The sequence below is a fragment of the Trichosporon asahii genome (assembly GCF_000293215.1).
Source record: "Trichosporon asahii var. asahii CBS 2479 unplaced genomic scaffold scaffold00050, whole genome shotgun sequence".
In the NCBI taxonomy this organism is placed as follows: Eukaryota; Fungi; Basidiomycota; class Tremellomycetes; order Trichosporonales; family Trichosporonaceae; genus Trichosporon; species Trichosporon asahii.
In genome coordinates this window covers 2,310,920-2,338,729 of record NW_014040874.1, presented here as the reverse complement: position 1 = coordinate 2,338,729, position 27,810 = coordinate 2,310,920, and the positions used below count along the sequence as shown (strand labels likewise).

Here is a 27,810-nt window from a genome sequence, read left to right as displayed (position 1 = left end):
GGGCGTGTGCACTGTGTGCGACAGTGCGGGGTAGACGCGCCAGGTAACACTCGAGCGGGACCAAATCCATGCACATCGGGCGTTCGCAGCACCGCAATACCAGGGAACACAGGGACGACAGGGCGCGACAAAGCGACAGAGCGACCTTGTTTCAGGCACTGGGCGGACTGGATGCGCGAGGCACCTATCGAGCCTGACGACTGGGATACCGGACCAGCATACAGCATCGAGGTTGATCTGCAGCCCTTCGAGCAGTGCGGGTGCGAACACGAACACGAGCTTCTCAGATCCCATCCGAATTCTATATCTCCGATGCATGCTCTACGCTCTAGCTCACGGCTCCTATGCTTCTCTTCCTTCACTAGTTGACTGCAGTGCCTCTGCCAACTCATGCTCTAATACGTTCACTCACTCGCAGACTCGCTTCGCTCATCTGCTCGTCGCCTCGCTCATGACCCATTACCATACGTGTACCACGCCGCGCGTGTGTCGACTGCCTCGCGCCGCACCCCCCGCAGCGGATCGTCAAGGCACAGCCCGAGCTCGCGAATCACCCGCGCCTTGGCCTTGCCCAGCGTCTCGTACCGGATCGCATCGGGGACGACGCCCAGGCCGGCTAAAGCGGCAGCGCGCACCTTCTGTGAAATCAGTTAGCGATTGCATTCTTGCCAACTTCGGTCTTCCTCTCATCCCATTCTCCTGCCCTCTGAATGAGAATGATGCGGATGAGGGGATTCAGTATAGCTACGCTCGACCTCGCTTCGCTCGGTCTGCGCTCTACTCACGCCAATCTTTGACGTCCTGCCCGCCCTCAGCAGCCCATCGACAATCTCCTCCGCATGCTCGTGCAGCAGCTGGTCCGTCTCCGTCCTCGAGCTCGCCGTCTCGAGCACGCTCGTCAGCGCCGTAATGACGTTCTTCCTCTCCTCGGCGCTCTCAATAACAAGTGCGCGAAGGAGGATGGGGAGCAGCTGTGCCGTCAGCTTACCCTGTTTAGTTAGCTGTGTGGGGCAGACTCACCTTGCGCAGGTCGGAGAGATACAGCGAGGCCGGGACCAGGGGGAGCAGCGCAGCAAAGGCGAGGAGGTACGGTTCGCGCGCGGCGCCGCTCGCGCCCTCCTCACCAGCGAGCAGCTTGGGGAGGAGGAAGCTCCACAGCTTCTGCGCGTAGAGCATCTGTCTGTCAGCTTGAAACACACGCATAAGCTCACCTTCACGATCAGGTGGGAGCGGGGCTGCTTCCCCGGCGACTCGGCCAGAATGCCGAACGCGCTCGCCGTGGCGTGCGCCAGCGCGTCCTCGCTGCCGAGCAGAGAGAGCGCACGCTCTGAAGCAGTGTACGCCAGCTCGTTTCGAAGGAGCGTGAGCGCCTTCGTGATCTGATGTCAGCTTTGTACGTGACACGTTAGCTTACGTGGAAGTACACTTGCAGCGCGGCTTGGCGCTTGGCGGCCGGTTGCGAGGCGTCCGTGACTGTAGCCCAGATGGTCTCGAGAAGAGAAGGGAGAGAGGACAGCGAGGCAGCGTGCTTGTTCACGAACGCGGAGATCAGGTCCAGAGCCGCACGTTGCTGGAAGGCATTCTGCGCCGTGAGCGCCCACTCCACCTTGCTGGCGAGGAAGGCGTCGGCGTCGCTGAACGGCAGCACCGTTTCCGGCTTCAATCCCCTGACGAGGGCAGTGTACAGCGCGACGAGGTTGCGTTCCGCCTCAGAACCCTCAGAACCCTTTAGCGGCGGGGCGTCCTGGACCGCCTTCTCGTCGTAGACGACCTGCTTGAGCTGGCCATTCTCGAATCCAGCGTACGCCCGCTCAAAGATTGTCTTCTGCTTTCTGTTTGTCAGCTACGTGTTTACCCCATGTAGCTTACTCAGCGCTCTGTTCCCAGAAGAGGAGCTCGGTGATATCAGCGATGGAACGCAGGAGTCGCACGTCCCGGAACAGCGGGCGGTCGGCTGACTGCGCCGCAACGACGGCCAGTTGCGTGAATCGCGGCACAATCTCGGCATAGTACTTTGGCACATCGACGTGCTTGTCGCCCAGCTTTGCGTCGAGCACGACGCGGACAGCATGCAACAGGTCCCATGCGTACGCCGCCGTGCACTCCGCATCACCTGCAGCTGTCGAGAGCAGGTCGAGCTTGGTCGTGATGCGCACGACAAGGGTCTGGAATAGGGCTGGCGCGGCGCAGAGCTCGGTCAGAGCCTTCAGGACGCGGCGGTATGCTTCGCGCGCGGCCGAGTCGTCTGCTGCGGGCGCACTGTCAGGGAGGGCGTGGAAGAGGAGCGGCAGCGTAGAGTTCTGCACGATCGTCGGGTTCGACGCCGCAATCGACTTAAGTCCGCTCAGCGCCGCTGTGCGCACTTCCTCGTCATTGTCGTGTACGAGCAGGTTGTCGATACCCTTGACGAGTTCCTCGACCTGGAGCGCGTCAAGGAAGTCAGGGATCTCCGCCATCGCGACGGAACCGCGGATCGCGGCAGTCTTCAGCTGGTCTGTCCGCAGTCCCTCACGCATCACATCGAGCAGCGAGTCGCGGTATCGGTCAAGTGAGTGCTCGTCTGACTGCCGCCGCGTAGCGCCCTCAGCGCCGTACACTGACCGCGCAGCCAGGAGCAGCGTTGTGATTACGTTAATGAGCGGAACACGATACGACGGCAGCTTCGGCTCGTTGAAGTCGCGGAACAGCTGCGGCAGAGCCTGGGCCAGCGCGTAGGCTCCGGCAGAAGCTGACATCAGTTATACCTCGCGGAGCTTATACTTACGAGACGCTCTGATCATGGACGCGAGGCACTTGGCAAAGCCCGGCGCCGAGTTCTTCATCGGGTCGCTGAGTCCCTCGAGACTCTGCTTCACGATGAGCTCGCCGAGCCCCTTCGGAGCGTCAGACTGCGTCGGGTACAGCGTCCGCACGAGTGACTCGAGCGCCGTCAACGCCTAGTTCTCAATACCCTGGTCGGACGAGTACAGGATCTCCGTTTTCAGGCAATCGAAGAGCTCCTCGCCGCGCTCGCCTACCGCCTCAGCGCCGTACACCGGGAAACAGGCCGCCATCGTCTGCATGAGGTCGCGCTGTTGATTAGCTCGGCAAGAGAGCTCCGTAGCTCACCATCGTTTGTCCAGCCGATGTCGGATACTTCTCTAGGAACAGCGGCAGCGCTTGCTTCGCGAAATACGGCGAAGCAGACAGACAAGCTCGCAGCGCAGTCTTCAGGTCGTCGGACGTGATGCCGTATGGGTCGTTCGGTGGCGGGCGGAAGGTGATGGGGAAGTAGCAGAACGTGATGTCAAACATCTCCTGTACTGTCAGCTCTCTCAGGACCTTGAAGCTCACTTCAATCTGATCCTTGACGTTAAACTCGGAAAGGATCACCTTGTCTAGCTGGAACAGCAGCATGAGGTTGCGCGGGTCCTTCTCTCCATCGACCACCTTACTGTAGCTGTTGATGAACTCCGAGCTGATCGCCTTGAACGCTGCATGTCAGCTTGATGAGGTCTTGGTGAGCTTACCTCCCCGGTGTTTCGCCAGAAGCGAGTCGAACAGAACGTACACCTGATGCCGGACGGCTTGTGTGTACGCCTTCAGGTTCACCTGCTCGACGACACTTGATATCAGCTCGGCCGTCATCCCGCAACTTACCTCTTGTAAACGTCCACAGCAGCACCATCGTCGAAGGTCGGGAGCTTGGAGAGCTCCGTCAAAGCCGTGAGAGCTGGGGGCAATGAGTCAAAGTCGTCTAGCTTCGAGGAGAAGAATCCGGTCAAAGTGCGTGCTGACGTTAGCTGAGCCGAAGATGCTGCAACTCACTGGCCGGGCCATTGATCTTGGACTTGTTCACGGCCGCGATGGTGTTCGAGAGGAACGTGAGCCCTGATTTTGTTAGCTTACCTCACGGATTTCAAGCTACCTTTGACTCGCACATCATCCTCTGGCGAGGTGAGGAACTGCCCCAGAGCCTTCACTACAGAGAGAAGGGGAGTCTCGCCGCTGTCGATGCCTGTAGTCAGTTAGCGTAGCACCCAAACAAAACTGACTTTGGATCAGGCTCGACGACGGGTTGAGGTCCGAGGAGGACACCTGCGTCCTGATGTCGCGCTCAATGTCCATGGCGGCGGTCTTATCAGCAATGTGCAGCTAATCTCGCGCCCTCGAAACGTAACCCTCCTCAACTTCGGTAGAATGAAGCCGGCCTCCACCGGCTGCGCCGATCAACATTTTCTGACGTGGCTTTACGGGTCCGGTTGCGTGCCACCCAGGCGACCCAGATCCCTAGCCACGCACGCCACAGCGATAGGCGGTGTGATACGGGCCACGAGACGTCACTGATCTCTGACCGGACTGAGCGGAACGCGTTCATGTCATCGGCGCTGCATCACAACATATCCCACCGACGACACCCAGACTGAGCCGACACCAGAAATGTTCGAGCGCACCCTGCAGGACCTCATTAGAGGCTTGCGTGCCCACAAGGCAAGCTCGCGCGCTCAGGAAGAGGCATTTCTCAACGAGGCCATGGGTGAAATCCGGGAAGAGCTCAAGGGCAAGGACATGGCTCTGAAGGCAGAGGCTATTCTCAAGATGTGCTATGTAAGCTGGAGGGGGGATTCGGAAGCTGACATTCAGCTTATGATGCTGTACCCGATTGCTCCGCCCACTGGCTTTGCGTTCCACGTTGTCGAAACCATGAGCTCGCCGCGATACCACTTGAAGCGTAGGTGGCTACCGAAGATGCAAGCTGACGAGACAGAGCTGGGGTACACTGCCGCACCCATGGCCTTCACTGGTGATAGTGAGGAAGTCGTCCTGACTATCAACAGTATCAAGAAGGACCTGCTCTCACCTCACCTCGCCATCCCACCACTCCCGCTGTCCGCTCTTCCGCACATGCTTTCGCTGTCTCCGTCACTGGCGCAGACTCTGCAGCCCGAGCTGCTGATCCTTCTGACGCACTCGTCACCGAGAATCAGGAAGCGCGCGGTGCTCTGTCTGCTCCCGTGCTGGGAGTCGTACCCGGAAGGCTTACGCGAGGGCTTCCCTCGGCTACGAGAACGACTACTCGACGAGGACCAGAGCGTTATCGGCGCGACGGTCGGTGTCGTGATGGAACTCGCGCGAAAGCAGGGCGGCAAGAACTACCTTCCTCTTGCACCTGAGCTGTTCTCAATCTTGACAAACAGCAGCAACAACTGGATGCTAATCAAGGTCGTCAAGCTGGTGAGCTAGGTAACGGTGAGCAAGCTGACATCAGTTCGCCATTCTCACCCCGCTTGAGCCTCGATTGGTCCGCAAGCTTCTTCCTCCGTTGACGTCGCTGATTTCGTCAACATCGGCCATCTCTCTCCTTTACGAATGCGTCCGAACATGTATCGTTGGCGGCATGCTGGATCCCGATAGACCAGAGGGTGACGCTCTAGCCCGGGTATGCGTGGACAAGCTCGGCAGCTATCTCCGCGACGAAGGAGGTGACCAGAACCGTGAGCTTCGGAAGTGATGGGGAGAAGCTAACCTCAGTGCGATACATTGCGCTCTTGGCCATGGTGAAGATCACCCCGACACATCCTCACATGGTCGCCGAGTATCAGGATGAGATTCTAGAGAGCCTGGATGACGCCGACCTGTCTATCAGGATGCGAGCGCTTGAGCTGGTTACGGCAATGGTGAGTTGTCTGGATACCTCTATGCTAACTCTGATCAGGTGGACCGCGATAATCTCCAACACATCGCCGATCAACTGCTGGCTCACTTGGCTCCGGAGGAGTCGGCCAGCTCGCCTCTTCCGTCCGCCGCAGCTCAGCTCGCGGCCATTGCTGGTCGATCAACAGATGCCGCTGCGACTGCCAAGGACGTCTCGCTGTCGCCCGCTTATCGCCTACTCCTGACACAGCGGTTACTTGACATCATCTCGCACGACGTCTACAGCAACGTGACCGACTTTGAGTGGGTCGTCTCCGTGCTGGTCGACGTTGCGTATGTCAGCCACGTCAACGTTGGAGAGCGCATTCGAGAAACACTCCTGGATGTTGTGGGCCGAGTGAAGAGCGTCCGCGCTTACGCTGTCTCTGTTCTTGAGAAGGTCGTCGCTGATGACGACTTCCGGGAACGAGCCCAGGAGAATACTGGAGAGGATGGACTACTGGAGGCAGCTGTTTGGATTTGTGGAGAGTACTCCAGCAACCTCACTTCTCCGCTCAGCACGATTCACAACCTCTTGCCTCCTTCCCTCGTCCACTCTTCACCTCAGCTCATCGCCTTGTCCATCCACGCCGCTGCCAAGGTATTCGGTCACTACGCTGCCCACGTGTCAAACTCGTGGAACGCTGAGGCTCACCAGGAGCTCAAGAACTTGGTCGCCAGTATCACGGCTGGACTTGAGCCGTTCGTTACCTCGCCGCACATCGAGGTCCAAGAGCGCGCCGTGGAGATCACGCAGCTTCTGGGCTTCGTCAACGCGGACCTCCAAAGCCATGTGCCGCCAAAGCATGTCGTCGAGTCGATTCCAGGGATGGAGGGAGGCTTCGAGGCGGAAGCCAAGTCAGGCGCCGACCCGTCATACCCGAAGTCGCTGTACTTGCTGGAACCGCTGTTCTCGGCACATGAGCTGAACTCGGTCGGCTACCGTGCACAGGAAGCGGTTAGAATACCCGACGGCCTGAATCTCGACCTCACCATCGTGCCCAACTCTGGTTTCTCTGACGAGAAGGAGGATGAACTCGACACTGATTCCGAGCCGGAAGAGGCGATCGATCTCGGTCACGGTGGCGGCGCCGGCATGGACGAGCTCCGAAGAGTTCTCCGCGAGCAAGATCGCAGTCGGAAGGGCAAGAAGAAGGGCAAGAAGGAGGATGAGACTCAGGAGGAGCGCGCGGAGCGTCTTAGAGTAAGTTGCGGTCGCGACGTTGATTAACTGACTCGCAGCGCAAAGCTGCCCGGCGGGAGAAGCACAAGAACGATCCATACTATCTCTACGACGACAAGGCCGGCGACGATGACGACGTCGACGACATCCCAATTGTCAAGCTGGACGACGAGGATCTCGAGGCTTCCGGTAGGTTGTGACTCTGGTCTTGCTAACCTTCAGCTTCCCCAGTGCCGCAAGAAAAGCCGAAGAAGAAGAAGAAAAAGGCAGCCGCGCCGCCAGTCTTCGATCGCGGCGGCGAGATGCCCGAGGGCGCCGCCCCGCTCCCCGACGTGGAGAAGGTGCGCACGGGTCTGGCGGCCGTCGATCTGTCCGACGTTGCTTCGGGCTCGCACACGCCTGTGTCGCGATACGAGGAGTATACGTTCGATGACGAGGGACCAGGCACACCCGCAACGCCAGCGACCCCGGCTGACGTCCCGGCTGAGGAGACCCAGGCTGTCAAGGTCACCAAGGTCCGGAAGAAGAAGAAGGACGGCGTCAAGAAGAAGAAGAAGGTCGAGGTCGTGTAGGGTACATATTCACACATTTGCATTGCATTTTTACGGCGTATAGCCGAAGGATCAAAGGGGGGAAGAATGGCGGCCGATCGATCGAGAGGTGCGCCTTCCTCGCCGCCGCCATGTACCTCTGACACACTGAAAGAGGGCGATCTTGTCTCACATGTCTCACATACGAACTTTCGCTTATTCACTTTTGATGTCTTGATCTTACCCATCCTGATTTTACGACACTCAGAACGCGCTCCACTCATCTCCCGCACGCCCAAACTTTGCTTCGATGGTCGCCTTGATATTCTCCAAGCCCCTCTTCTCGCTGGTGAGTCGGCTACGCTTTGCGATGGTGTCGTGATCGGCATCGAGCACAGTGGCAATACGGCGCTTGTGCTCTTCGTCCACTCGGTCCATACCGAACGCGGCGCGGAGGACAGACTGCGTCTCCCGGATGCAGCGGAGCATCTCGACGCTCACTGTGTTCGCGACGTATTCCAGTAAGCTGTTGCTGCCGTGCTTCATGCGGATGATCGTCATTGCAGCGGTCTCGCAGCAGAGGCGGCGGTATCGAGGTGGCCACTTGGCCGGTGAAGCGTCGGTGGGGAAGATTAGGTGGTCCGGGGTTTCACTGCCATCTTTCTCGCTCGTCGCTTCTCTCGGCCACTCCTTCTCAATGGTCTCGGCCATGGCAGCGACAGCCTTTACGAAGGCTGAGCCCGACAGACCAAGCGAGAGATCCTGTCGCGACATCACCAACTCCGTGTATGCGGAGATCTGGGCGTCGACGGCACTCCTGAAGAGCTGGCGCTGCCTATCCATCGCCAGTCTACCATCAGCTCACCGCAGTTCTGGCTACTTACAGAAGACGACCCTTGGCTCCCGTTTTGGTGCCGCAGATCTCACCTACGATGCCTCTCACGAAGGCTTGATACTCCGTCCCAGAACTTGTGGTTTGCATGCTTGGCCAGGCCCTCCCAGTCCGAGCGGTCGCTGAGCTCATGCACAGCCAGAGAGACTGAGGGGAGGTGGCGCTCGCGGGGATTGGCATTTCTGTGGAAGGTCAGGGCCCTCCAGGCTAAAGACACTCACTTGCGAAGCGCCTCATCGACGTCCTTGGCCGTTAGCCGTTTGATGGACTCCCCCGTGTTTGAATCCTCCCCACCTGCCACTGCAGAGACGGGAATAGTGGCTTCCAAGTCCTGCTGCAGGCTATTCCGCACCTGCATGAGGGCGTCAATGAACTTGGCGTCCGTCTGGAAGGCTTGCTCCAGGGCGCGCGAGATGGGACCGACGAGGTTCTGGAGGAGGATGGGCACTCCATCAGTGATTTCGGAAGGCAACTTGTGCAGAGAGTCTTTCGTCCGTTGGAGGTGCTCGTGCACATGCTGGCGCAGTTGCGGGACGCTGCCATCAGCTTTGCTCGAGGTGTCGACTCACTTTGCAACGACGACATCCTCGTACAGCTCGTAGATGAACTCGCTGGTCGGCTCCCAACCCAGCGGCCGCCCGCACATCTCCGACAAGCGCTTCAAGTTTCCAGTCGCGAATTCGCGCCTCTGGTTCTCCAGCCACGTTGCGGTAGGTTGATCCGCCTCGGCCGAGTTCTTCATCCGGAGCGGGTGCCACCCGTGCTCCGGGATTGTCACATTGACAGACTCAACGTTCTCCATTCCGCATACAAGATCCGAGGTAGGCGGCTCATGAGGTGCGTCCTCGTGGTCGATCTTGTTGAGAATGCCTGACATGAGAACCAGCAGCATGAGGTTTCTCACCGATGACATTCTTGAAGCCAGGCTTGCAGCTCCCAACCAGCTTGAAAATGGGCTGATGATCCGATGGGTCCTCTGGGCGTCAGTTGCGACAACAGGCCCATCAACTCACCTCCGCCGATCGCATGGATCAAGACGACGAGACACTCAGGTCGGCTCAGATACTTTGAGTACATTCCTGATGTCAGCCACGCGCCGTCCGACAGCGATACACACGCCTCAGCTTGTCCTCCTCAGCATGACCGAGTCCTGCCAGTTAGACATGTCTAGGAGGGAGGGGCCTACCGGGAAGGTCGATGGCGCTGATGTTCCTCTGATCGGGGCCAGTGACCTGGAGTCAGTCCTTGCCTTTGCTTACACACATCACGCCTCACTCACACGCAGGGCGACCTTGTTCTCGGTAAGTTTCGGCCGGCTTACCGACCCTGCCATTCTTTCCTCCTCTGACATTCCTTTCCACTCTTCCCACGTCCGAATGGGACTGCCCACGTTGGCCTCGAGACGACGAGCTTCTTCTCCAGCGAGTCGGGCGACTAACTGCAGGTCTCTCGGATCGGTAACTGGGTTCTCGGTGAACAGGCTGACGATCTGATGCCCGTCAAGACTGCTAGAGTGAACGATCCTGGCGACGGCTTCGAAGCGATCTCCGCCTCTGCGGCAGTAGATCGAGGTTGGTCCACTGTTTCATCAGCAAACTGGCGAGGTGACTGCTCACTGGGTAGCCAGTCCACGGCCGCAGTGCAAAGGTACCTGCGGTCAGAAGCTGACGGACTAATCAAGCTCACCCCCACGAGAGCTGAGAGACTGGTGTAAGCTCACGAAGCAGCGATTTTAGCTCACAAGCTGCTCTTCCCCCCCGACTGTCCACCCGCAACGGCCACCAGGGGATGAGGCAAGCCCTCACTGTAGATCAGTACTAACGCTCGGATTCACTTACTGATGCAGGGCGACGAGCTGATCCTGAACATGAAAGGCGCACTCGACCTCGCTCTCAACGCGTGCTGCCAAGGCGCCGAGGCCGCTGGCCATGCTGATGGAGTTCCGAGGCGATGGCAACGGGGTAAGAAGCGGCATGTCGACCCTCAGTTACTGCTCGACAGAGATGGCGAGAAAGAGAGGTGTGTTCATGCGGGGCAAGCCTCTCATGAGAAGAATGGTCTCACTAGCGGTCCTCTGGAACGGGGCGGAGGACGACGGTCCAGTCAACTCGAGGTAAGTGGTGAGTGCATCTCGTGACCATGCGGGAGTGCGACGAGTGAGTGAAGGGGCGCCGCGATCGAGTGTCAAGCGTGAGGGAAGTTGGTAGCGGCGCCCTTTACACCAACTGGCTGTGCCGTCAGACCAGGAGGAGTATCAAGATTTGAGCTTTCGAGACTGGAAAGAACATTGGAGAGTGACAAGGAAGAGGAGCAAGTTGGGAGTGAGAGGCAGACGTGACCAGTCTAGCTCTCAACGCAAAGTAGACTGCCAACGAGGCTGGCGCGGTATCAGATACCCCTCTCTCGGGTAGTATCACGTTTCTACCGAGCCGGCGGTCCAAGATCGGGAGGGTGCACCTCCGCATCGGCATCCCCATACCTCGTCTGTGCGTCCCAATGCTGTGACCGGAGAGTCTCAGAATCTGGAAGCCCAACAATGGCCAAGGCGAGATTGCGCGATCGACGAGAAAGTGAGCGCTCGGACCGTGTGGACGTTCATGGACGCGTCGAGGCTCAGCGACACGAGTGATCGAGGGCCAAGCACGGTGAAATCCGAACGGAATCTAAAGCCCGGTCTGCCGGGGAAAGAAGGGTAGCAGGGTACGTCACCGAGCGGGGGACCCGCACTGCAGGCACAACTCCCAAGGGAGAGATGGGGGTGTGCCGAGAAGAAGCCGACCCAGGCCGAGGTTTTGATTTGAGATTTCGGCGAATTCCCTGGGCAGCCATTTGAGATCGGCACCAGGTCTTTGAGATAGTGGCTGGGGTCTTTGAGATCGCGAGCACTTCTCTCAAACTCGCGAGAACGACTTCTCAAACGGCGAAACTGGGTCCTACATCCTTGACGTTATTAGAACACGTTGGCGCATCCGGCAGCGGAAAGTGCATCGGAGTGTTCAGCTCGGTGTCGGAGAGTGCATGCCGCGCTGTCGTCCACGGCGACGGTGCTAGAGAGTGTCGGAGACCATGCTGGATGTTGCGGTGACTGGGCCGGAGCCTCGGTCCGAACAGTGGCAGTGAAGCAGGATGGTGTACGTGAAAACAGCGCTATTGCAGAGGCCGCTGACGCCCATTGTTATGCACGGCGACGCTGGGCAGCAAGTGATGGGGAAGTCTGGCAAACCTCGGCGTTTCCGGATACACACTGTATGCTAGTGCGTGCCTGCGGCAACGCACATGCACGCCGTGTCAGAAGTTGCTGGGTAATCTTGGCTCGTAACGAGGGTGGGCACCCGCTTCGTTCCAGGTGGCAGGTGGGCTGGCTGGCCCCGTGAGCCCCGTGAACCACAGGGGCAAAGTATGCACATGCTCTCAGCGCCGCGTCGCCCAGTTTCGCCCAGCTTCGGCTGGATCAGATGACGCCCGCGGAGTATGCGGCGTGCCTGGTGGTTTGATAGTGAGGATGAGATCCGACTCGGAATGTCCGTGATCATCTGACCACAGTCGACTGCCGGCGGCCAGGCCGAGTCCCCGTGGGCTAGATGGATGTTCTCAGGTCCACAAGCCGCATGCAGCCGCATCGCAGTTCCCACCTCTGGCATCAACGATGCTGCAGCACATGCTACGAGATGCCCAGACGGGACATCGGCCGTTCCCAGGCTATATAAGACAGTCTCTTGTGGTCCGAGACAGACTCCATCCTCCCACGACTTCTCCTCCTCTCACAACAACAACAACACCACAACAACAGCACCATGGCTCCCAAGGTCCTCATCATCCTCTACGACGGCGGCGAGGCTGCCCGCAACCAGCCCAAGCTCCTCGGTACCACTGAGAACCGCCTTGGCATGTACGACTGGCTCGTCCAGCAGGGCTGCACGTGAGTTACCCACTCCTCATCGTGAACTGACCATCCCAGCGTCGTCGTGACCTCGGACAAGGAGGGTCCCAACTCTGTCTTCCGCAAGGAGATTGTCGACACCGAGATCCTGATCACTACCCCCTTCCACCCGGGCTACCTCTCGAAGGAGATCATGGACACTGCCAAGAACCTCAAGCTCTGCGTCACTGCCGGTGTCGGCTCTGACCACATCGACCTCGCTGCCGCCAACGAGCGCAAGATTACCGTCGCCGAGGTCTCTGGTTCGAACGTCGTCTCCGTCGCCGAGCAGGTCGTCATGACGATGCTGAACCTGGTGCGCAACTTTGTGCCCGCGCACGAGCAGATCATCTCTGGCGGCTGGAACGTCGCCGAGATCGCGCAGGACGCGTACGACCTCGAGGGCAAGGTGATCGGCACCATTGGTTGCGGCCGCATCGGCTACCGTGTGCTGCAGCGTCTCGAGGCGTTCAACCCGAAGGAGCTCCTTTGGTTCGACTACACGGACCTGCCCGCCGACGCGGCCAAGGCGATCAACGCGCGCCGCGTCGACACGCTCGACGAGCTGCTCAAGACCTGCGACGTCATCACGGTCAACTGCCCGCTGCACGAGCAGACGCGCGGCCTCATCAACGCCGACAAGCTCGCCATGATGAAGAAGGGCGCGTGGCTCGTCAACACGGCCCGCGGCGCCATCTGCGACCGCATGGCCGTCGTCAAGGCCCTCGAGTCCGGCCACCTGAACGGCTACGGAGGCGACGTCTGGGACGTCCAGCCCGCGCCCCCCGACCACCCCTGGCGCACCATGCGCAACCCCCTCGGATGCGGAAACGCCATGACCGCCCACTACTCCGGCACCACCCTCGATGCCCAGAAGCGCTACGCCGAGGGCACCAAGGACATCGTCGACAGGTACCTCCAGGGCAAGCCCCAGAACCCCGCCAACGTCATTGTCGAGAACGGCCAGTACGCCTCCAAGGCTTACGGACAGCGCAAGTAGACCTGAGCGCCGAAGGCGCGAAGGCTTCCTGCTTCCTCGCCGCAAAACTATTTCAGTAGTGTCAAGTGTATCGCATGAAGTATCTCGCATCTCATACAACCTGGCTGCAGTGGTACTGACAGCTCCCGCAACTGACGCAGCAGTGATTGAGCTGGCTCTTTGCTCAAACCAACACTGGATCTTCGAGTCGGAGCTCCCAGACGAAGCACCTCAGCGATGAACCGAAGACGTTCTCAGGTGTACCAACATGACGTGTAGCTGTGAGAGCTTCGTGCAAGGCACCATCGCCAGTCGGTCCAGAGCCAGTGTCTGGTCGGTGTCTGTTCGGGCATAGCCGACGGTAGATTGTCAGCCGTCCCTCACCTCCGCCGGAATCACGGGTCGAGCAGTCCATCCAGCTCAGTGGCAGCTAATATTAGACCTGTACAGAAGCGAACAGAAGCAGCTCGCTTTCCCCGCCACAGAAATGTCCACGCAGCCATTGAGTCCCAGCATAGCCCGGTGTTCTAATCCGGGCCAGGCAGTGCAGAGGCGCAAAGGGTCGGCAACTTGCCCCACCGATCCACCCTTGTACCTTATCGTCGCATGCCGTCTCCATCGCTTCCTCTTCAGACATTGATTCAGACCTGATTCAGAGTACATTGTTACATGTGTATAAATCGACAACAATTTTGTGATAAAACTTTGATCCCCTTCTTTGCCCTTTCTTCGTTTCTTGTGAATTGAACCGTGCTACGTTCTACGTGCCGTCGTGAGGACCCGCCGTGCCTCTCACGCCTCTCGCGTGGCGGTCGAAGCTTGTCCGAATCTCGTCCGAAGCTTGGCTCGGTCTCGGCGTGAACTCGGAAGTGATGATGTGAACTGCGTCGGAATTCTGGGGTCCTCGCAACGGGCGCGACGGGCATGATATGTCTTGAATGTTCGTTATGATGTGGAGGGTGATGGTGGGGTGGAGCCAAGTGGCTCCATGCCCTGTTCCCAGGGCGCCGTGCTGAGCCTGATGATGCTGCGCGCTGCGTCGTGGGTGGAGGTAGTGACGTTTGCTGATGAGGGGGGGTGAAAAGACGTAACGAGGGCGTCTGCGCGTCTCCTCGCTGCGTGTTGGAACGGAACGGGTCGCTCTCGGGATCTCGCATCCTCGCCCTTCCGCGCTCTCGCGCTCACGCTCACGCCCGAGCCTAGCTTAAGCCCAGCTCGTCTTCGCCCTCCCCTGCACAATGTGCATCTGCACCCGCCGGCCCCCAATGTCCGTGTTGTCGCCCGCCTGCCTGTCCGGCTCGACGAGACCGTGATGCACCGTATCGGGCACCCACCAGTGGGTCTCGTTATGGAAGCTGCCGCCTTGCGGAACGGGTACCTCGACGTGACGTTTGGCCAGGTTTGGAGCCGCCGCGCCGGGGGTGGGGAGCTCGCGCTTGTGGTGCGCGTGGTCGCGGGCGTCGCGGTGGGGTATCGGCAATGCCGTCGTGAGGGCGAGTGCGGCGAGGAGGAGAGGGGTGCGGAGCATCATTGTGGGGACTGCGCAGGAGTTCGTAGCGGCGATGCGAAGGGTAATAGCAGTGCTGGTGATGGAGGTGCTGGGTAGATCGAGTGCTGGGTAGACCGAGTGCTGGGTACTGAAGAAAGAAGAAAGAGAAAGGCCCGGGGGAGACGTAGCATCACATCACAATGGAGGGTATATATAGCGACGTCGTAGCGAACCGGGCATGGATATCCGATTGGCAGCATGGAGATGAGTGGAGTGCTGCAAGTGAAGGGTCAGTCGATCGTGCGACGGGGTTCTCGACCGCCGTCAGCCGTCATGTGAGTGTGAATGTGAGACCTACGTCATGCCGCGCAACTGTAACGAGGCTCACCCAACGTCAGTGGCTCGATCATTCCTATCGACATGCCGAGAACGCCCTTCCTCTGCTTCTAAAGACACATGCATGCATTCCGTGCATGTTCATGCTGTCATGATTGTGTGCATATGCAGTCTCGCGACACATTTCTGAACACTGTAGAAGGAAAGACACACACCCTCTAGCGACGGCAACCGCCAGCTTCTGGCAGCCGACACCCATATCCGGTCTTGCTCGTCATGTGCTGCGAACCGGCCTTCTCGCTCGCCAGGGACTGCGCCATTCGGCCTCGGTCGCTCCCCTCGATCTTCCCAGTCTCACCCACAGCTTGGCTTCTCGCCCCCCCCTCCCCCGATTCCCAGTCTCACCTCCACCGATTGTTGAATGCAAGAGGCGGCCAGCCTTCTTACCCCGCCCCCGGTTCCAATAGAGCCCCAGGGTTACCCACGCGTCGTCGCCATCCTCGCCCCATCCTCGCCCCTGAGCACTTCCTTCCAAATGGCAGCCGACGAAAGTGATCGGAATGCCGCCCACTCCGTCAGCCATGCAGCATGTCGTGACTTCCGCTTCCGTGCGAGAACGCGGAAATGCTTTCCGGTGGAGCTGTTGCCGCCCAACATCTTTGCTCTTTGCAGCCAACTCCTGAATTACTTGTACATGAATCCGACAAACTACACTCTACATACGACTTTTGGGCGGCTCGGCGGGGTGCGCGTCGCCGTCCTGACTTCAGATCTTGATGTGGTTCTTCTCGAGGTTCTTCTTGAGCTCGTCGTCGTTGATCTGCTTCTGCTTCTTGTTCTCCTCAGGCGTGACGAGGACAAAGTCGCGCTCGAGGAGCCAGAACTCGTCGCTCTTGAAGCCGTACTTTTGCGCCTGCGCCTTGTCCTTGACCTGCTGCGGGTCGGTGATCAGCGACGACTTGACGCCAAACACGGCGTCGGACGTGATAAAGATGTCGCCCTTGAAGTAGAGCGAGGTGATGAGCTCGACAAAGCCCTTGGCCTGGAACATCATGTGCAGGTGCGAGGGACGGAAGACGTGTCGTCCCATCGAGCGGAGGAGCTGACCGACAGGTCCGTCATTCGGGATCGGGTACGCCACGGGCTTGACGCAGCGGAAGGCGTAGTAGCCGTCGTCGTCTGTGTACAGGCGGCCGCGGCAGTCCTGCTCGTACTCGGCGTACTGCGTGTCGTAGAAGCCGTCCTCGTCCGTCTCCCACGTCTCGATCAGGCAGTGCGCGATGCCCTTGCCAGAAGTGTCCGTGATGCGGCCCTTGACGAGCATCGGCTCGCCCTTGTCCTCGGACGCAATGGCGTCGCCGTTCTCAACCTGTATGTCAGCTTTGAACACAAATCTGTTTAGCTGCGAAACGTACGGTACGGGCATCCTCAACGAAAAACGGGCCGAGCACGGTCGACTCGGTAGCACCCTTGGGCTTGGGGTGGTTGATCGTGTCAACGAGCGCCGAAACACCGAAAGCGTCAGACAGCAGGATGAACTCCTGACGAAGGTCGGTGCAGGTCTGTCCCGTCTTGGTGAGGAACTGGATCGCGTTCCTGCCTGTCAGCTTGGGAACCAACTTTCAGCTGAGCGCACTCACATCCACTCCTCCGTCGTGAGGTTTGTCTCCTTGACGTAGGTGTGCATGTACTGCACGAGACGCTCGAGGAGGTACTTGCGGCGCTCGTTCTTATCGAGCGAGTTGATCGCGACAACGTTCTCGGTGAGCTTGTCGGGGCTCATGTCCTGGAGGTTGGGGAGCTCGTTGAGGTCGACATCGGGGGCGCCGCGCTGGATGGCGTCGACGATCGCCTTGCCGACGTGAGGGTAGTCAGAGACCTTGGGCATGATTGTTCGTGTGCTGGAAATGTGTTGGCGCGAGGTTGTCATGGAATCGGATGGCTATAAGAGGTCGAGTGGACTGATTGCGAGCGGGGACTTTGCGGCGTCTTCCCTTTCCGGCTGACCCGGGGCCGAGATATGCGGCGGTCAACGACGCCACTGTTCTGCGGTATTCTGATGACTGCGGGGTGGGCGGAATTCACACCGCCGGGTCCCGATCGGCCCCTCCGACCACCAACGACGACTAACCATCCGCTCACGATGAGATATCTTTGTCAGCGCTCGGCTTTCGTACTTTATCACACTACCTGTGCAATCGCTCCCCCCCACATCCCCATCAACTGACCTCTAAAACGCCAGAAATAACGCTTAAGACAAGCGCCCCGTCAAGCTGTTCCAGACACTCCGCCGCCTCTCCAACACTGCTCGAATCGTCATGAAGCCGTTCACGTTCGAAGCTCACATCCCCCGCACCGTTTTCGGCTCGGGCACGCTGGACAAGATCCCCGAGGAGATCGAGCGTCTCGGTGCCCAGCGCGTTCTGCTCGTCACGGAGAACACGGACCGCCAGCGCGCGCTCGCGGACAAGGTCAAGGGCCTGCTTGGTGACAAGGTCGTCGGCATGTGAGTTGACCGAGTGATGTCGGATCGGTGGGCGGGGACTTTTCCGCGACAGGCAGAGTTATTCGCCGCAGATCTATGCTTGATGATCTAAGCTGGGATCTGGATCGGGCTGTAGCTGGACGATTGCGCTTGCCGCGATCGGACTGCAGCTGCACGGGGGAAGGTGGGATGACGGATGGAGGCGTCGTCTATACGGACCGATGGGGGGGCCAATCGCTGACAAACTAGCTGCACCGACGCGGTCATGCACACCCCCGAGGAGGTCACGCTCAAGGCGCTCGAGCAGGCCAAGTCGGTCAACGCTGACTGCTACGTGAGTCTACCTTCCCCGTCATCACTCTCCAGGAGGCATGGGAAGGTACCGCAATCAGGCGTGAACGCCGCCATCCCGAGATAACTCTCGCTTGCAACCCATGACTAACCCCAGGTCTCTCTCGGTGGTGGCTCCACCATCGGTCTCGGCAAGGCGCTCACGATCCGGACTGGCGGCAAGCACCTCGCCGTCCCGACGACCTACGCCGGCTCGGAGGCCACGCCGGTCCTCGGCGAGACCGTGAACAAGGTCAAGACGACTCGTTCGGATCCCAAGATACTGCCCAACACGATCGTGTACGACGTCGACCTGACGCTCTCGCTGCCGCAGCAGCTGACGTACACGTCTGGCATCAACGCGATGGCGCACTGCGTCGAGGCGCTGTGGTCGGTTGGCAACAACCCCGTCATTGACGGCATTGCCTGCAGTGGAATCCAGGACCTGGCCAGTGCCCTGCGGAAGCTGAAGGACACGCCGAACGACATGGACGCGCGCGGCAAGGCGACGTCTGGCGCGTTCGTGGCCGGTGTGTGCCTCGCCCACGTCCCCATGGCGATCCACCACAAGCTCTGCCACACGCTCGGCGGCAGCTTCGGGCTCCCGCACTCGGAGACGCACACCGTCATCCTCCCCCACGCTATTGCTTACAACGCCAAGGCCGCGCCCGAGGCCATGGAGAAGATCAAGCGCGCCCTCGGCACGGACAAGGACGCCGCGACTGGCGTCTACGACCTCGAGAAGGAGCTCGGCACAGTCACCAGCCTGAAGGAGCTCGGCATGAAGAAGGAGGATCTCGAGAAGGCGGCAGAGATCGCGTGCAAGGCCCAGTACCCCAACCCCGAGCCGCTGGAGAAGGGCAAGCTTCTCCAGCTGCTCGAGAACGCATGGGAGGGCAAGCCGCCCCAGTCTACTTGACTCGCAAAGCTGTGAGAGACTGCGAGCAGCGAAGCCGCGAGGGGCCGCAAAGTATAGAAGAAAACTGACTGTACATCACAATGTATTGTTTCGCCTAGGCTACACTCCCACGGAGCATGACCCGATCTTGGGACTATGTAAATTGGCGGACTCCCTCAGAGCTCCCCGCCATTGTCCGTGTTGACGAGGACGAAGCGATAGCGCGGCTCGCCCCTGTTGAACGCCTCGATGGCCTTGTTGATGTCGCTAAACTCCCACAGCTGAACCCAAGGCTTGACGCCTGTCTTGGCGCACAGCTCCAAGAGCGCCTTGATATCCTGGGGAGCACCGAGGGCAGAGCCGACGACGCCCTTCTGGCCGAGAATCAGGCCGATCGGATCAATAACGAGCGGCTTGTGGGGGATGCCGAGGGGGACAAACAGGCCACCGGCGGAGAGGAGCGTGAAGTAGGCATCGACGTCGAGGTCGGGCGGGTTGATCGTGCAAATGATCAGATCGAGGGAACCCTGGTGCTTCTCAAAGTCCTTCTTGAGGTCCGAGCCGGTGGCGATGTAATGCTTTGCGCCGAGCTTGCGTGCGTCTTCTTCTTTCGAGTTGCCGCGCGAGATGGCAGTGACGTCCGCCCCGAGCGCGGCTGCGAGCTGGATGCCCAGGTGGCCCAGGCCGCCGAGCCCAATGACGCCAACGCGATTGCGCTCTTTGCCGGCGCCAAAGCGGCGCAGGGGCGTGAAGACAGTCGTGCCGGCGCAAAACAGCGGTCCGGCACTGGCCAACTCGACGCCGTCGGGAATCTTGAAGGCGAAACGCGCATTGCCGCGCCACTGCTTTGCGAACCCGCCTTGCCCCAGGCGGCCCTTGGCCTTGCCGCGCTTGTAGGGGCCTTGGATCATGCCGATCGTGAAGGTGAGGCCGGGGCACATGTGCTCATCCCCCCGCTCACAGGCGGGGCAGTGCGTGCAACAATCGCATTGCCCGCCCACACCGACGTGGTCGCTCACGCGGAGGTGCTTGACCTCGGGACCGACGCGGGTTACCGTGCCGATGATCTCGTGCCCGCACACTTCCTCGTGCACGGGACCGTAGGCGCCGGAGAGCACGCCGACGTCGCTCGAACAGAGGCCGCAGTACAGGACCTTGACTGGAGGTTAGCTGAGTGCTTTACCAGAACATCTAGTAAGCAGAGGCGAGAGAGGGGTGGAAGGCTATCAAGGGATGGGCTGGGAGAAGGACGGACTCACCATCAATGTCGTAGTCTTCGATAGGCTTCGCGTCCAGCTTGCCGAACTGGAGCGGCTTCTGGGGGTCGTTCGAGTACCAAGCGTCGATCTGAGTGAAGGGTTCGCCCATGGTTGCTTTCTGGGGTGAGGAATAGAGCAGCACAACAGCTCAGTTGCGCTGTTTATATGCCTGTTCTCACAGACTGATGTCGCATGCCGCAACAACCTTGGGATCGGTGGGATCGGTGGAGGTGTGTAGGTCGGTTCCAGGGCGATCCGCAGCTTGCTTCTTGCGCCCCTCTTGGCTGTGTGGCTGTAGATGTGTCATACAGTCTCAGCGAGTCTCATGACCTTCGGCAGCGGAATGACGCTAGCCCGCAGTCTTCTCTGCCGTACATAGCGTGCGCTTCCTGTGCCGAAGTCTGACGCTGATGCCGTGCGCCGAACGTCAGACCTTCGGCGTACAGACATTGACCAGGCACGAGACTATTCGACCCCCAATCCTCGGCCTTCAAGCCTGCGGCCCTCCACCGGCACGATCAAGGCAGGGACCGGCGGGCCTCCACCTCCACCCTCCACTCTCCAGAACTAGAACAAGGTGAAGGCCAGATGACCGGGAGGTGTGGAGGATCTGGTGGCGCACGTCCACGGCTTGGGAAGTTGGATCGCGATCCATTGTCTGACTATCTTGCCAAGAGATGCGTCTGACTAATTCTTCGGACTGACGGAATCTCCCGAACTATAGACCACCGAGCTCCGCCGGGTTCTCGGATAGATCATAGATACATTCGGCATAAATTTCAGATGTTACAGTTCACTCACAAAGCCGACGGACCACGCAGCTTGTCGTGCAGCACGAACGCGTTGTGCTCCTCGACCCACCTCTTCCACTGTGCCATGTACGGCTCCAGATCTTCGCCCGCATCCTCGGCCTCGCGCAGGTAGCGCCGGAGCGTGTCCATCTTCTCGCGCACTTCGTTGATGAGCACCGGCGTCAAGCGCGCGACGAGGCTCAGGTCCGTGTCGAGCGTGATTGGGGGCGCGACGAGGGCGGGATGCGCTTCCATGAACGCCACGACGTCGGACAGCGTCGTTGCATGTTCTGAGCTCGCGGCGGGGGAGCTGTGGCGCGCGGCAGAGGTGCGCGGTTCCTGAGGTCAGTTGTGCGAAAAGAGGCGTCAACTTGCCTCCATGATTGGGTCTGAGTTCTGCATGTCAGTTCGGGAAGATTCCACAGGTAACTTACAGTCTCGCTACGCTTGCTCAGTGTCGCCGCGCGGCCACGGTCTCCATTCGTCTTCTTCAGCTCCTGGTTTTGTCAGCTCTACGCTCTGAGGCCCAGCTCACCCAAGCCCTCTTCTTCTCCGGCGAGACACGCCTGGGCATCGCCAGCAGCTTCGCCTTAGACTTTTCATTCTTGACCTGCTGCGCGTACGAGAGGTATTTCTGAGGTCAGCTGCACTTTGCAACTCGAAGCAGCTAACCTTCTTGATCTGTGCAATGGTAAGTCTCTCGGCCTGGAGTGCGGCCAGCTTGGCGGTCGGCTGGTGTACGTCCGATGAGGGCGGGTCGACGGACGCAGGCTCGTCGGCCTCGGGCGACTGCACCGTGAACTTGACCTTGCTGGGCGTGCGGACCTCGAGGTGATGCTCGATCTTGAGCGACTTGCCCTGCAGAGGGGGCGGCTTTAGATTCGAAGGGGGCGCCATCGTGGGCGTGACACCGCGGAGGGGCACAGTGACGTACAGGCGCGGGGGCGTGTCGGCCTTGGTGACGAAGGCGTCTTTCGGCGGCGAGCTGGGGCCAGGGGAGCCATCAGCGCTCGCCGCGCTCGACATCAACTCGTCCCCTTCGTCGCTCTGCTCGCCCTCGCGGTGCTCCTCGCCCTCGTCACGCATGTGGACTTCCTCCTCGACCTTCTCGTCACCCGTAAACACTTTCAGCTCCGGCACATCGTCGTCGCCACCCGATCCCTCCGACATCGCTTTCTCGGGAGGCGGCGGGGTAAAGTTGAATCCAAACCTGTGACGCTGGCGCGGGACGTCGGTGTCAAAGTCGAAGATCTGCGCGAGGGTAGTTTTCTTCGGAGTCGCCATGGCCTGGCTGGGTGGCAAGGGGAGCGACTCGAAACGGACCTTGGGGGTCTTGATAGGATCCACGGGCGAGGCGGAGCGCAGTGTCGAGCCGGTGGACGCGACCGACGCCGAGAGCTCGATGGTGCGCTTGCCCTCCTCGTTGCCCGAGATGTCGTCGAGGGTCGCCATGATGAGGGATAGAGAAGAGCGAAAGAAGAGATTGAGGAAAGCGTGGTGACTCATGCGGAGTGGACCTAGGCGGTGCGTGCGCTGATTGACACCCGATGCGAGGGGGCGAAGTGCGTGTGCGTGCTGTCTGCGCGTGTTTCGGGTACCGTACTCCCGATGGTAAGCGTTGAAGTTCGATGACGAGTGAGGTAGTGTGAGGAGTCAAGTCAGTTGCGTGGATTTCTTTCTGCAAGAAGTGGTGTCATCGTAGAGCGCCTGGATTGAGCGAGGATGACGAGGAAGACGAGGAAGGCGAAGTTGGCCACCGGCCAAGGCGTTCCGCAGCCTGGACGTGGCCAGAACACTTCGAACACAGGTTGACCTCATCGATCTGCGCCCCTCTGCCCCTTCACGTGAAGCATGAGACAATCAGTATTGGCGTCATCGCGAGTTGTCTGAGGACTAGGACGGGAAGTGAGTTGCGCTATTCTGCGAAGGCTTCGGTGCAGTTTCCAACCTCACTTCGGTCACCTTCTGGCTGCTGTTGCGTCGTCGACGAATAAGTCGGCTGATTAGAAGTCCGATCCTATTCTCCTTGGGCCATGTGGTGAGTTTTCCTCAGACGAAGGCCTCGATCAGTCCAATACTGGGATCAGGGCAGAGAAACTCCTCGGCCGCGATGAACAAGAATTCTTCGCGGACCACCTCCGAAAGTTAATTGTGAGTCAGCCGAGACACGGCCTTGGAGACGAGGGGGCACGCGACCGTGACCGAGGTGATGCCGCGATGATACCGTCGGTTCCGATCGCTGATCCAGATAATGGGATCTGTGGAACACAGTGGGCCGCGATAAGCAAGAGCGATGGGTTCCTTGCGCCTCTGACGTCGAGGGTGATTCGCTGCGGGCGGACCGGATAACGTTGATACGGACAGCGTGAGTGAGGGTGGCCATTGGATGATGTAAAGATGCAAGACGGAACTGGTTATCTCGAGAGGTCGTTGATATCAAGACTCTGCAAGCGAGGAGGCTGCAGGGTGTTATCGGGGTACGGCTGCAGCAGGGGAAGAGTTAGCCGTAGGAGGGTTGGTCAGCTGTCTGTGCCGGTCCAGGGGAACATGGTCAGCCTATAGGAGCAGAGAACGTGACGACCATCCGACTGGAGAGGGAGGTGGGGTACGTGGGGTAAGCCAGGGACGGCCCTCGCTCTGAATGCGATAATGACGGCACCTCCACGTGAGGCCCGGTTAACTGCCAAGACGCTCATCGCAGCCCCGCAATCCCAATAGGTGGACACTCGCACACAGCGTCCACTGCCGGCGCTAACCTCGCCTCTTTGTCGCTTGTCAACATCCACCCCGCATTCGATCGTCCTTCCTCGTCATCACTCCATCCCTCACCACCCTCCAACCGTCCTTTGTCGACCATTACCATCCCACCCCATCGCACAGACAACGCCCCCCGGCTCAGCTGAACAAATTTTGTCTCTCCGCGCGGTCCGTGTCCTCAAAGCAACAATCGACGCCACCTGCTGGGCTGCCCTCGTGCCTATCGCTGCTCAGGCTCAAGTCCGCTCGATCCGTCACTCCGAACTCGCCGCACCCCACCTTTCCCAGTCAGCCCAAGCCCATCCATCCAAACCACAGTCACGCCCCGTTTCCTATTGCCCATCTCCCACTCTTCACTCTTCATCTCTGCCGACCTCGTTTTCCTGTATCCACTTGAACCTTAGCTCGATCGGCCTCGCACTGTCACTGGACCAACGCCAATCGCGCCCGATCGCTCCCTCGTCGCTTATCTTCCGACCACTCGGAGCTTGCCGCTCAACTTAACACGTCGGACCAGCACGAGCGAGCTCACACGTTGACCACCTCGGGCGCATACACTCTCCTCTCTACCCTGCGGTGAGTGGAGATGCTATGCAGCTGAGCGACATCGGAGCACCTGGAGCGGGGACGCTGTACACGTACGGGTTCGAGGACCTCGTCGAAGATGACTGGGACAGCCTGGTGAGTGCGACCCATAACGCTTGAACAGCTCAGCCGTGACTGTATGCACTCACGTTTCTGACGCTGTGACTGAAAATTTCGGGTTGTTTATGCCTCGGCGCAGTCGTCGCTGAGTCACTCGTCGCACCTACCACCACCGTGCACGTTACCCTTGCTAACAGACCCAGCCTCGCACCCACCCCCGGCTCACGGCCTCCCCAGACTCGCTGCTCACACATGGGATCGGCGACTACACCTACCTCAAGGCACCAGAAGGCGTTCTCGGCAGGGGCAAGTTCTCGACGGTGTACCGCGTTGTGAGCTCGGCCACGAGCAAGCACAGGTCGACGACAGAAGGGGTATCGTCAACGCCTATCCTGACGTCGCTCAACATTTTGCCGTCAGCCCCGGCCGTAGTCGCCTCGGTGTCCACGATCACGGCTACTGCGACGCGCACAACCGTGACTACGCAAGTCACGACCGGCTCGCTCGAGGGCTCCTGCTCGCCATCCAGCTCAGAGCCGGCCTCTACCGACTCATCACCCTCCTCCACCAGTATACCCACAACATCCTCGTCTACGACCACGACCACGGCGCCCTCGCCCACGAAACGCTTCCCATCACCCGACACGACCCCGCTCGCCTCTGGCACGACGACCCCTGTACAACCGCACCCGCATCATGTCTCGAAGGAGCAAAAGTTCTTCGCCCTCAAGCACACGCCCCTGTATCCGCACCACCAGTTAATCGCGCAACGCCTCCTGCGTGAGCCGACGTTGTTAGCCCAGCTCGCACCGCATCCCTGCCTGATCGGCGTTGACGGTTTCGTCCGCACAGAAGGACACTTTTACCTCGTCGGTGAGTAGCTAAAAGGTCGTGGTGCTCAGCTGACGCCCAGAGGACTGCGCGTCATCGCACGTCCCGCTTCCCCAGCACCCGTACCCGCTCCTTCCCTCACGTGCTGCGTATCTCCTGGATCAGCTGGTCTCGGTGGTCCGTGATGACCTGCACGCCGGACGGGTGTGCCATCGCGACCTGAAGGGCGAGAATATCCTCGTGAACCCGGACACGGGTGACATTCTGCTTCTGGGTGAGTCGGAAGCAGCTTCCAGTACGAGACTATCGCAGCTGACGCCAGACCTCGGCCTCGCGACGCACTTCTCCGCGAGCGAGCCCAAGCTCACGACATGCTGTGGCTCGCCAGCCTTCCACTCGCCTGAGATTGTCAACGCACTGAATCACCGCCCAGGGGAGGTGACCTACTATGGGTGAGTTGTCTGGCTTGTGTAAACTGACCCCAGACCGGAGCTCGACATCTGGTGCATCGCACTCACGATGCTGTCGCTGCTGACGCAGACGCGCTTCCCGCTCGGCCCGCATCACACCTCGCGCACAGTGATGGCGCAGCGTGCGTCCGAAGTCCTCGCAGAGCTCGACACGCTGTACCCGCCCTCTGCGCCGTGGCGGATCATGGGCCAAGTGCTGTCAGACACGGAGCAGGCCTACGAAACGAGCGAGTGGAAGCGTGTCCGGCGCGCAATGCACACGTTCGTGAACATCCGCGCAACGCACCGCATGGCAGCTTTCAAGGCGTACGACGTCGGCGCAAAGGTGCAAGCGCGCGTGGACGCGTACCCGAAGACGCGCGCCTTCAAGACGACGGCCTTCACGCCCGTGCGTCGTCGACGAATAAGTCGGCTGATTAGAAGTCCGATCCTATTCTCCTTGGGCCATGTGGTGAGTTTTCCTCAGACGAAGGCCTCGATCAGTCCAATACTGGGATCAGGGCAGAGAAACTCCTCGGCCGCGATGAACAAGAATTCTTCGCGGACCACCTCCGAAAGTTAATTGTGAGTCAGCCGAGACACGGCCTTGGAGACGAGGGGGCACGCGACCGTGACCGAGGTGATGCCGCGATGATACCGTCGGTTCCGATCGCTGATCCAGATAATGGGATCTGTGGAACACAGTGGGCCGCGATAAGCAAGAGCGATGGGTTCCTTGCGCCTCTGACGTCGAGGGTGATTCGCTGCGGGCGGACCGGATAACGTTGATACGGACAGCGTGAGTGAGGGTGGCCATTGGATGATGTAAAGATGCAAGACGGAACTGGTTATCTCGAGAGGTCGTTGATATCAAGACTCTGCAAGCGAGGAGGCTGCAGGGTGTTATCGGGGTACGGCTGCAGCAGGGGAAGAGTTAGCCGTAGGAGGGTTGGTCAGCTGTCTGTGCCGGTCCAGGGGAACATGGTCAGCCTATAGGAGCAGAGAACGTGACGACCATCCGACTGGAGAGGGAGGTGGGGTACGTGGGGTAAGCCAGGGACGGCCCTCGCTCTGAATGCGATAATGACGGCACCTCCACGTGAGGCCCGGTTAACTGCCAAGACGCTCATCGCAGCCCCGCAATCCCAATAGGTGGACACTCGCACACAGCGTCCACTGCCGGCGCTAACCTCGCCTCTTTGTCGCTTGTCAACATCCACCCCGCATTCGATCGTCCTTCCTCGTCATCACTCCATCCCTCACCACCCTCCAACCGTCCTTTGTCGACCATTACCATCCCACCCCATCGCACAGACAACGCCCCCCGGCTCAGCTGAACAAATTTTGTCTCTCCGCGCGGTCCGTGTCCTCAAAGCAACAATCGACGCCACCTGCTGGGCTGCCCTCGTGCCTATCGCTGCTCAGGCTCAAGTCCGCTCGATCCGTCACTCCGAACTCGCCGCACCCCACCTTTCCCAGTCAGCCCAAGCCCATCCATCCAAACCACAGTCACGCCCCGTTTCCTATTGCCCATCTCCCACTCTTCACTCTTCATCTCTGCCGACCTCGTTTTCCTGTATCCACTTGAACCTTAGCTCGATCGGCCTCGCACTGTCACTGGACCAACGCCAATCGCGCCCGATCGCTCCCTCGTCGCTTATCTTCCGACCACTCGGAGCTTGCCGCTCAACTTAACACGTCGGACCAGCACGAGCGAGCTCACACGTTGACCACCTCGGGCGCATACACTCTCCTCTCTACCCTGCGGTGAGTGGAGATGCTATGCAGCTGAGCGACATCGGAGCACCTGGAGCGGGGACGCTGTACACGTACGGGTTCGAGGACCTCGTCGAAGATGACTGGGACAGCCTGGTGAGTGCGACCCATAACGCTTGAACAGCTCAGCCGTGACTGTATGCACTCACGTTTCTGACGCTGTGACTGAAAATTTCGGGTTGTTTATGCCTCGGCGCAGTCGTCGCTGAGTCACTCGTCGCACCTACCACCACCGTGCACGTTACCCTTGCTAACAGACCCAGCCTCGCACCCACCCCCGGCTCACGGCCTCCCCAGACTCGCTGCTCACACATGGGATCGGCGACTACACCTACCTCAAGGCACCAGAAGGCGTTCTCGGCAGGGGCAAGTTCTCGACGGTGTACCGCGTTGTGAGCTCGGCCACGAGCAAGCACAGGTCGACGACAGAAGGGGTATCGTCAACGCCTATCCTGACGTCGCTCAACATTTTGCCGTCAGCCCCGGCCGTAGTCGCCTCGGTGTCCACGATCACGGCTACTGCGACGCGCACAACCGTGACTACGCAAGTCACGACCGGCTCGCTCGAGGGCTCCTGCTCGCCATCCA

The 27,810-nt window shown here is 59.8% G+C and overlaps 11 protein-coding genes across 11 annotated transcripts; 4 read left to right on the top strand and 7 right to left on the bottom strand.

Annotated features, from left to right (window-relative positions):
- Positions 1-449: 449 nt before the first annotated feature.
- Positions 450-4,107, bottom strand: A1Q1_02122 (uncharacterized protein; the record flags this gene model as incomplete). The annotated part of the gene is made up of 12 exons (XM_014325067.1): positions 450-638; positions 786-971; positions 1,021-1,161; positions 1,212-1,370; positions 1,415-1,825; positions 1,932-2,716; positions 2,765-2,888; positions 3,109-3,457; positions 3,510-3,566; positions 3,640-3,712; positions 3,808-3,870; positions 4,035-4,107. 12 exons carry the CDS (start codon positions 4,105-4,107, stop codon positions 450-452), a joined length of 2,610 nt encoding a protein of 869 aa, XP_014180542.1.
- Positions 4,108-4,419: 312 nt separating this feature from the next.
- A1Q1_02121 (golgi family to vacuole transport-related protein) lies at positions 4,420-7,428 on the top strand (the record flags this gene model as incomplete). The annotated part of the gene is made up of 5 exons (XM_014325066.1): positions 4,420-5,214; positions 5,415-5,645; positions 5,696-6,877; positions 7,018-7,045; positions 7,088-7,428. 5 exons carry the CDS (start codon positions 4,420-4,422, stop codon positions 7,426-7,428), a joined length of 2,577 nt encoding a protein of 858 aa, XP_014180541.1.
- A 222-nt stretch (positions 7,429-7,650) lies between these two features.
- Positions 7,651-9,191, bottom strand: A1Q1_02120 (uncharacterized protein; the record flags this gene model as incomplete). Its single annotated transcript, XM_014325065.1, has 4 exons — positions 7,651-8,236; positions 8,314-8,460; positions 8,500-8,814; positions 8,872-9,191. The coding sequence occupies 4 exons, from the start codon at positions 9,189-9,191 to the stop codon at positions 7,651-7,653; spliced, it is 1,368 nt and encodes a 455-aa protein (XP_014180540.1).
- A 2,881-nt stretch (positions 9,192-12,072) lies between these two features.
- On the top strand, positions 12,073-13,197 carry A1Q1_02119 (formate dehydrogenase; the record flags this gene model as incomplete). Its single annotated transcript, XM_014325064.1, has 2 exons — positions 12,073-12,167; positions 12,237-13,197. 2 exons carry the CDS (start codon positions 12,073-12,075, stop codon positions 13,195-13,197), a joined length of 1,056 nt encoding a protein of 351 aa, XP_014180539.1.
- A 1,183-nt stretch (positions 13,198-14,380) lies between these two features.
- Positions 14,381-14,707, bottom strand: A1Q1_02118 (uncharacterized protein; the record flags this gene model as incomplete). Its single annotated transcript, XM_014325063.1, has 1 exon — positions 14,381-14,707. The coding sequence occupies one exon, from the start codon at positions 14,705-14,707 to the stop codon at positions 14,381-14,383; it is 327 nt and encodes a 108-aa protein (XP_014180538.1).
- A 1,060-nt stretch (positions 14,708-15,767) lies between these two features.
- A1Q1_02117 (intradiol ring-cleavage dioxygenase) lies at positions 15,768-16,889 on the bottom strand (the record flags this gene model as incomplete). The annotated part of the gene is made up of 3 exons (XM_014325062.1): positions 15,768-16,370; positions 16,417-16,597; positions 16,642-16,889. The coding sequence occupies 3 exons, from the start codon at positions 16,887-16,889 to the stop codon at positions 15,768-15,770; spliced, it is 1,032 nt and encodes a 343-aa protein (XP_014180537.1).
- Positions 16,890-17,319: 430 nt separating this feature from the next.
- A1Q1_02116 (maleylacetate reductase, putative) lies at positions 17,320-18,735 on the top strand (the record flags this gene model as incomplete). Its single annotated transcript, XM_014325061.1, has 3 exons — positions 17,320-17,507; positions 17,736-17,820; positions 17,935-18,735. The coding sequence occupies 3 exons, from the start codon at positions 17,320-17,322 to the stop codon at positions 18,733-18,735; spliced, it is 1,074 nt and encodes a 357-aa protein (XP_014180536.1).
- Positions 18,736-18,890: 155 nt separating this feature from the next.
- A1Q1_02115 (alcohol dehydrogenase (NADP+)) lies at positions 18,891-20,082 on the bottom strand (the record flags this gene model as incomplete). Its single annotated transcript, XM_014325060.1, has 2 exons — positions 18,891-19,873; positions 19,974-20,082. 2 exons carry the CDS (start codon positions 20,080-20,082, stop codon positions 18,891-18,893), a joined length of 1,092 nt encoding a protein of 363 aa, XP_014180535.1.
- Positions 20,083-20,770: 688 nt separating this feature from the next.
- Positions 20,771-22,216, bottom strand: A1Q1_02114 (uncharacterized protein; the record flags this gene model as incomplete). Its single annotated transcript, XM_014325059.1, has 4 exons — positions 20,771-21,103; positions 21,199-21,258; positions 21,300-21,377; positions 21,437-22,216. The coding sequence occupies 4 exons, from the start codon at positions 22,214-22,216 to the stop codon at positions 20,771-20,773; spliced, it is 1,251 nt and encodes a 416-aa protein (XP_014180534.1).
- A 1,896-nt stretch (positions 22,217-24,112) lies between these two features.
- On the top strand, positions 24,113-24,950 carry A1Q1_02113 (uncharacterized protein; the record flags this gene model as incomplete). The annotated part of the gene is made up of 2 exons (XM_014325058.1): positions 24,113-24,202; positions 24,471-24,950. The coding sequence occupies 2 exons, from the start codon at positions 24,113-24,115 to the stop codon at positions 24,948-24,950; spliced, it is 570 nt and encodes a 189-aa protein (XP_014180533.1).
- Positions 24,951-27,103: 2,153 nt separating this feature from the next.
- A1Q1_02112 (uncharacterized protein) lies at positions 27,104-27,691 on the bottom strand (the record flags this gene model as incomplete). The annotated part of the gene is made up of 5 exons (XM_014325057.1): positions 27,104-27,226; positions 27,280-27,315; positions 27,372-27,387; positions 27,446-27,472; positions 27,558-27,691. The coding sequence occupies 5 exons, from the start codon at positions 27,689-27,691 to the stop codon at positions 27,104-27,106; spliced, it is 336 nt and encodes a 111-aa protein (XP_014180532.1).
- Positions 27,692-27,810: the final 119 nt, after the last annotated feature.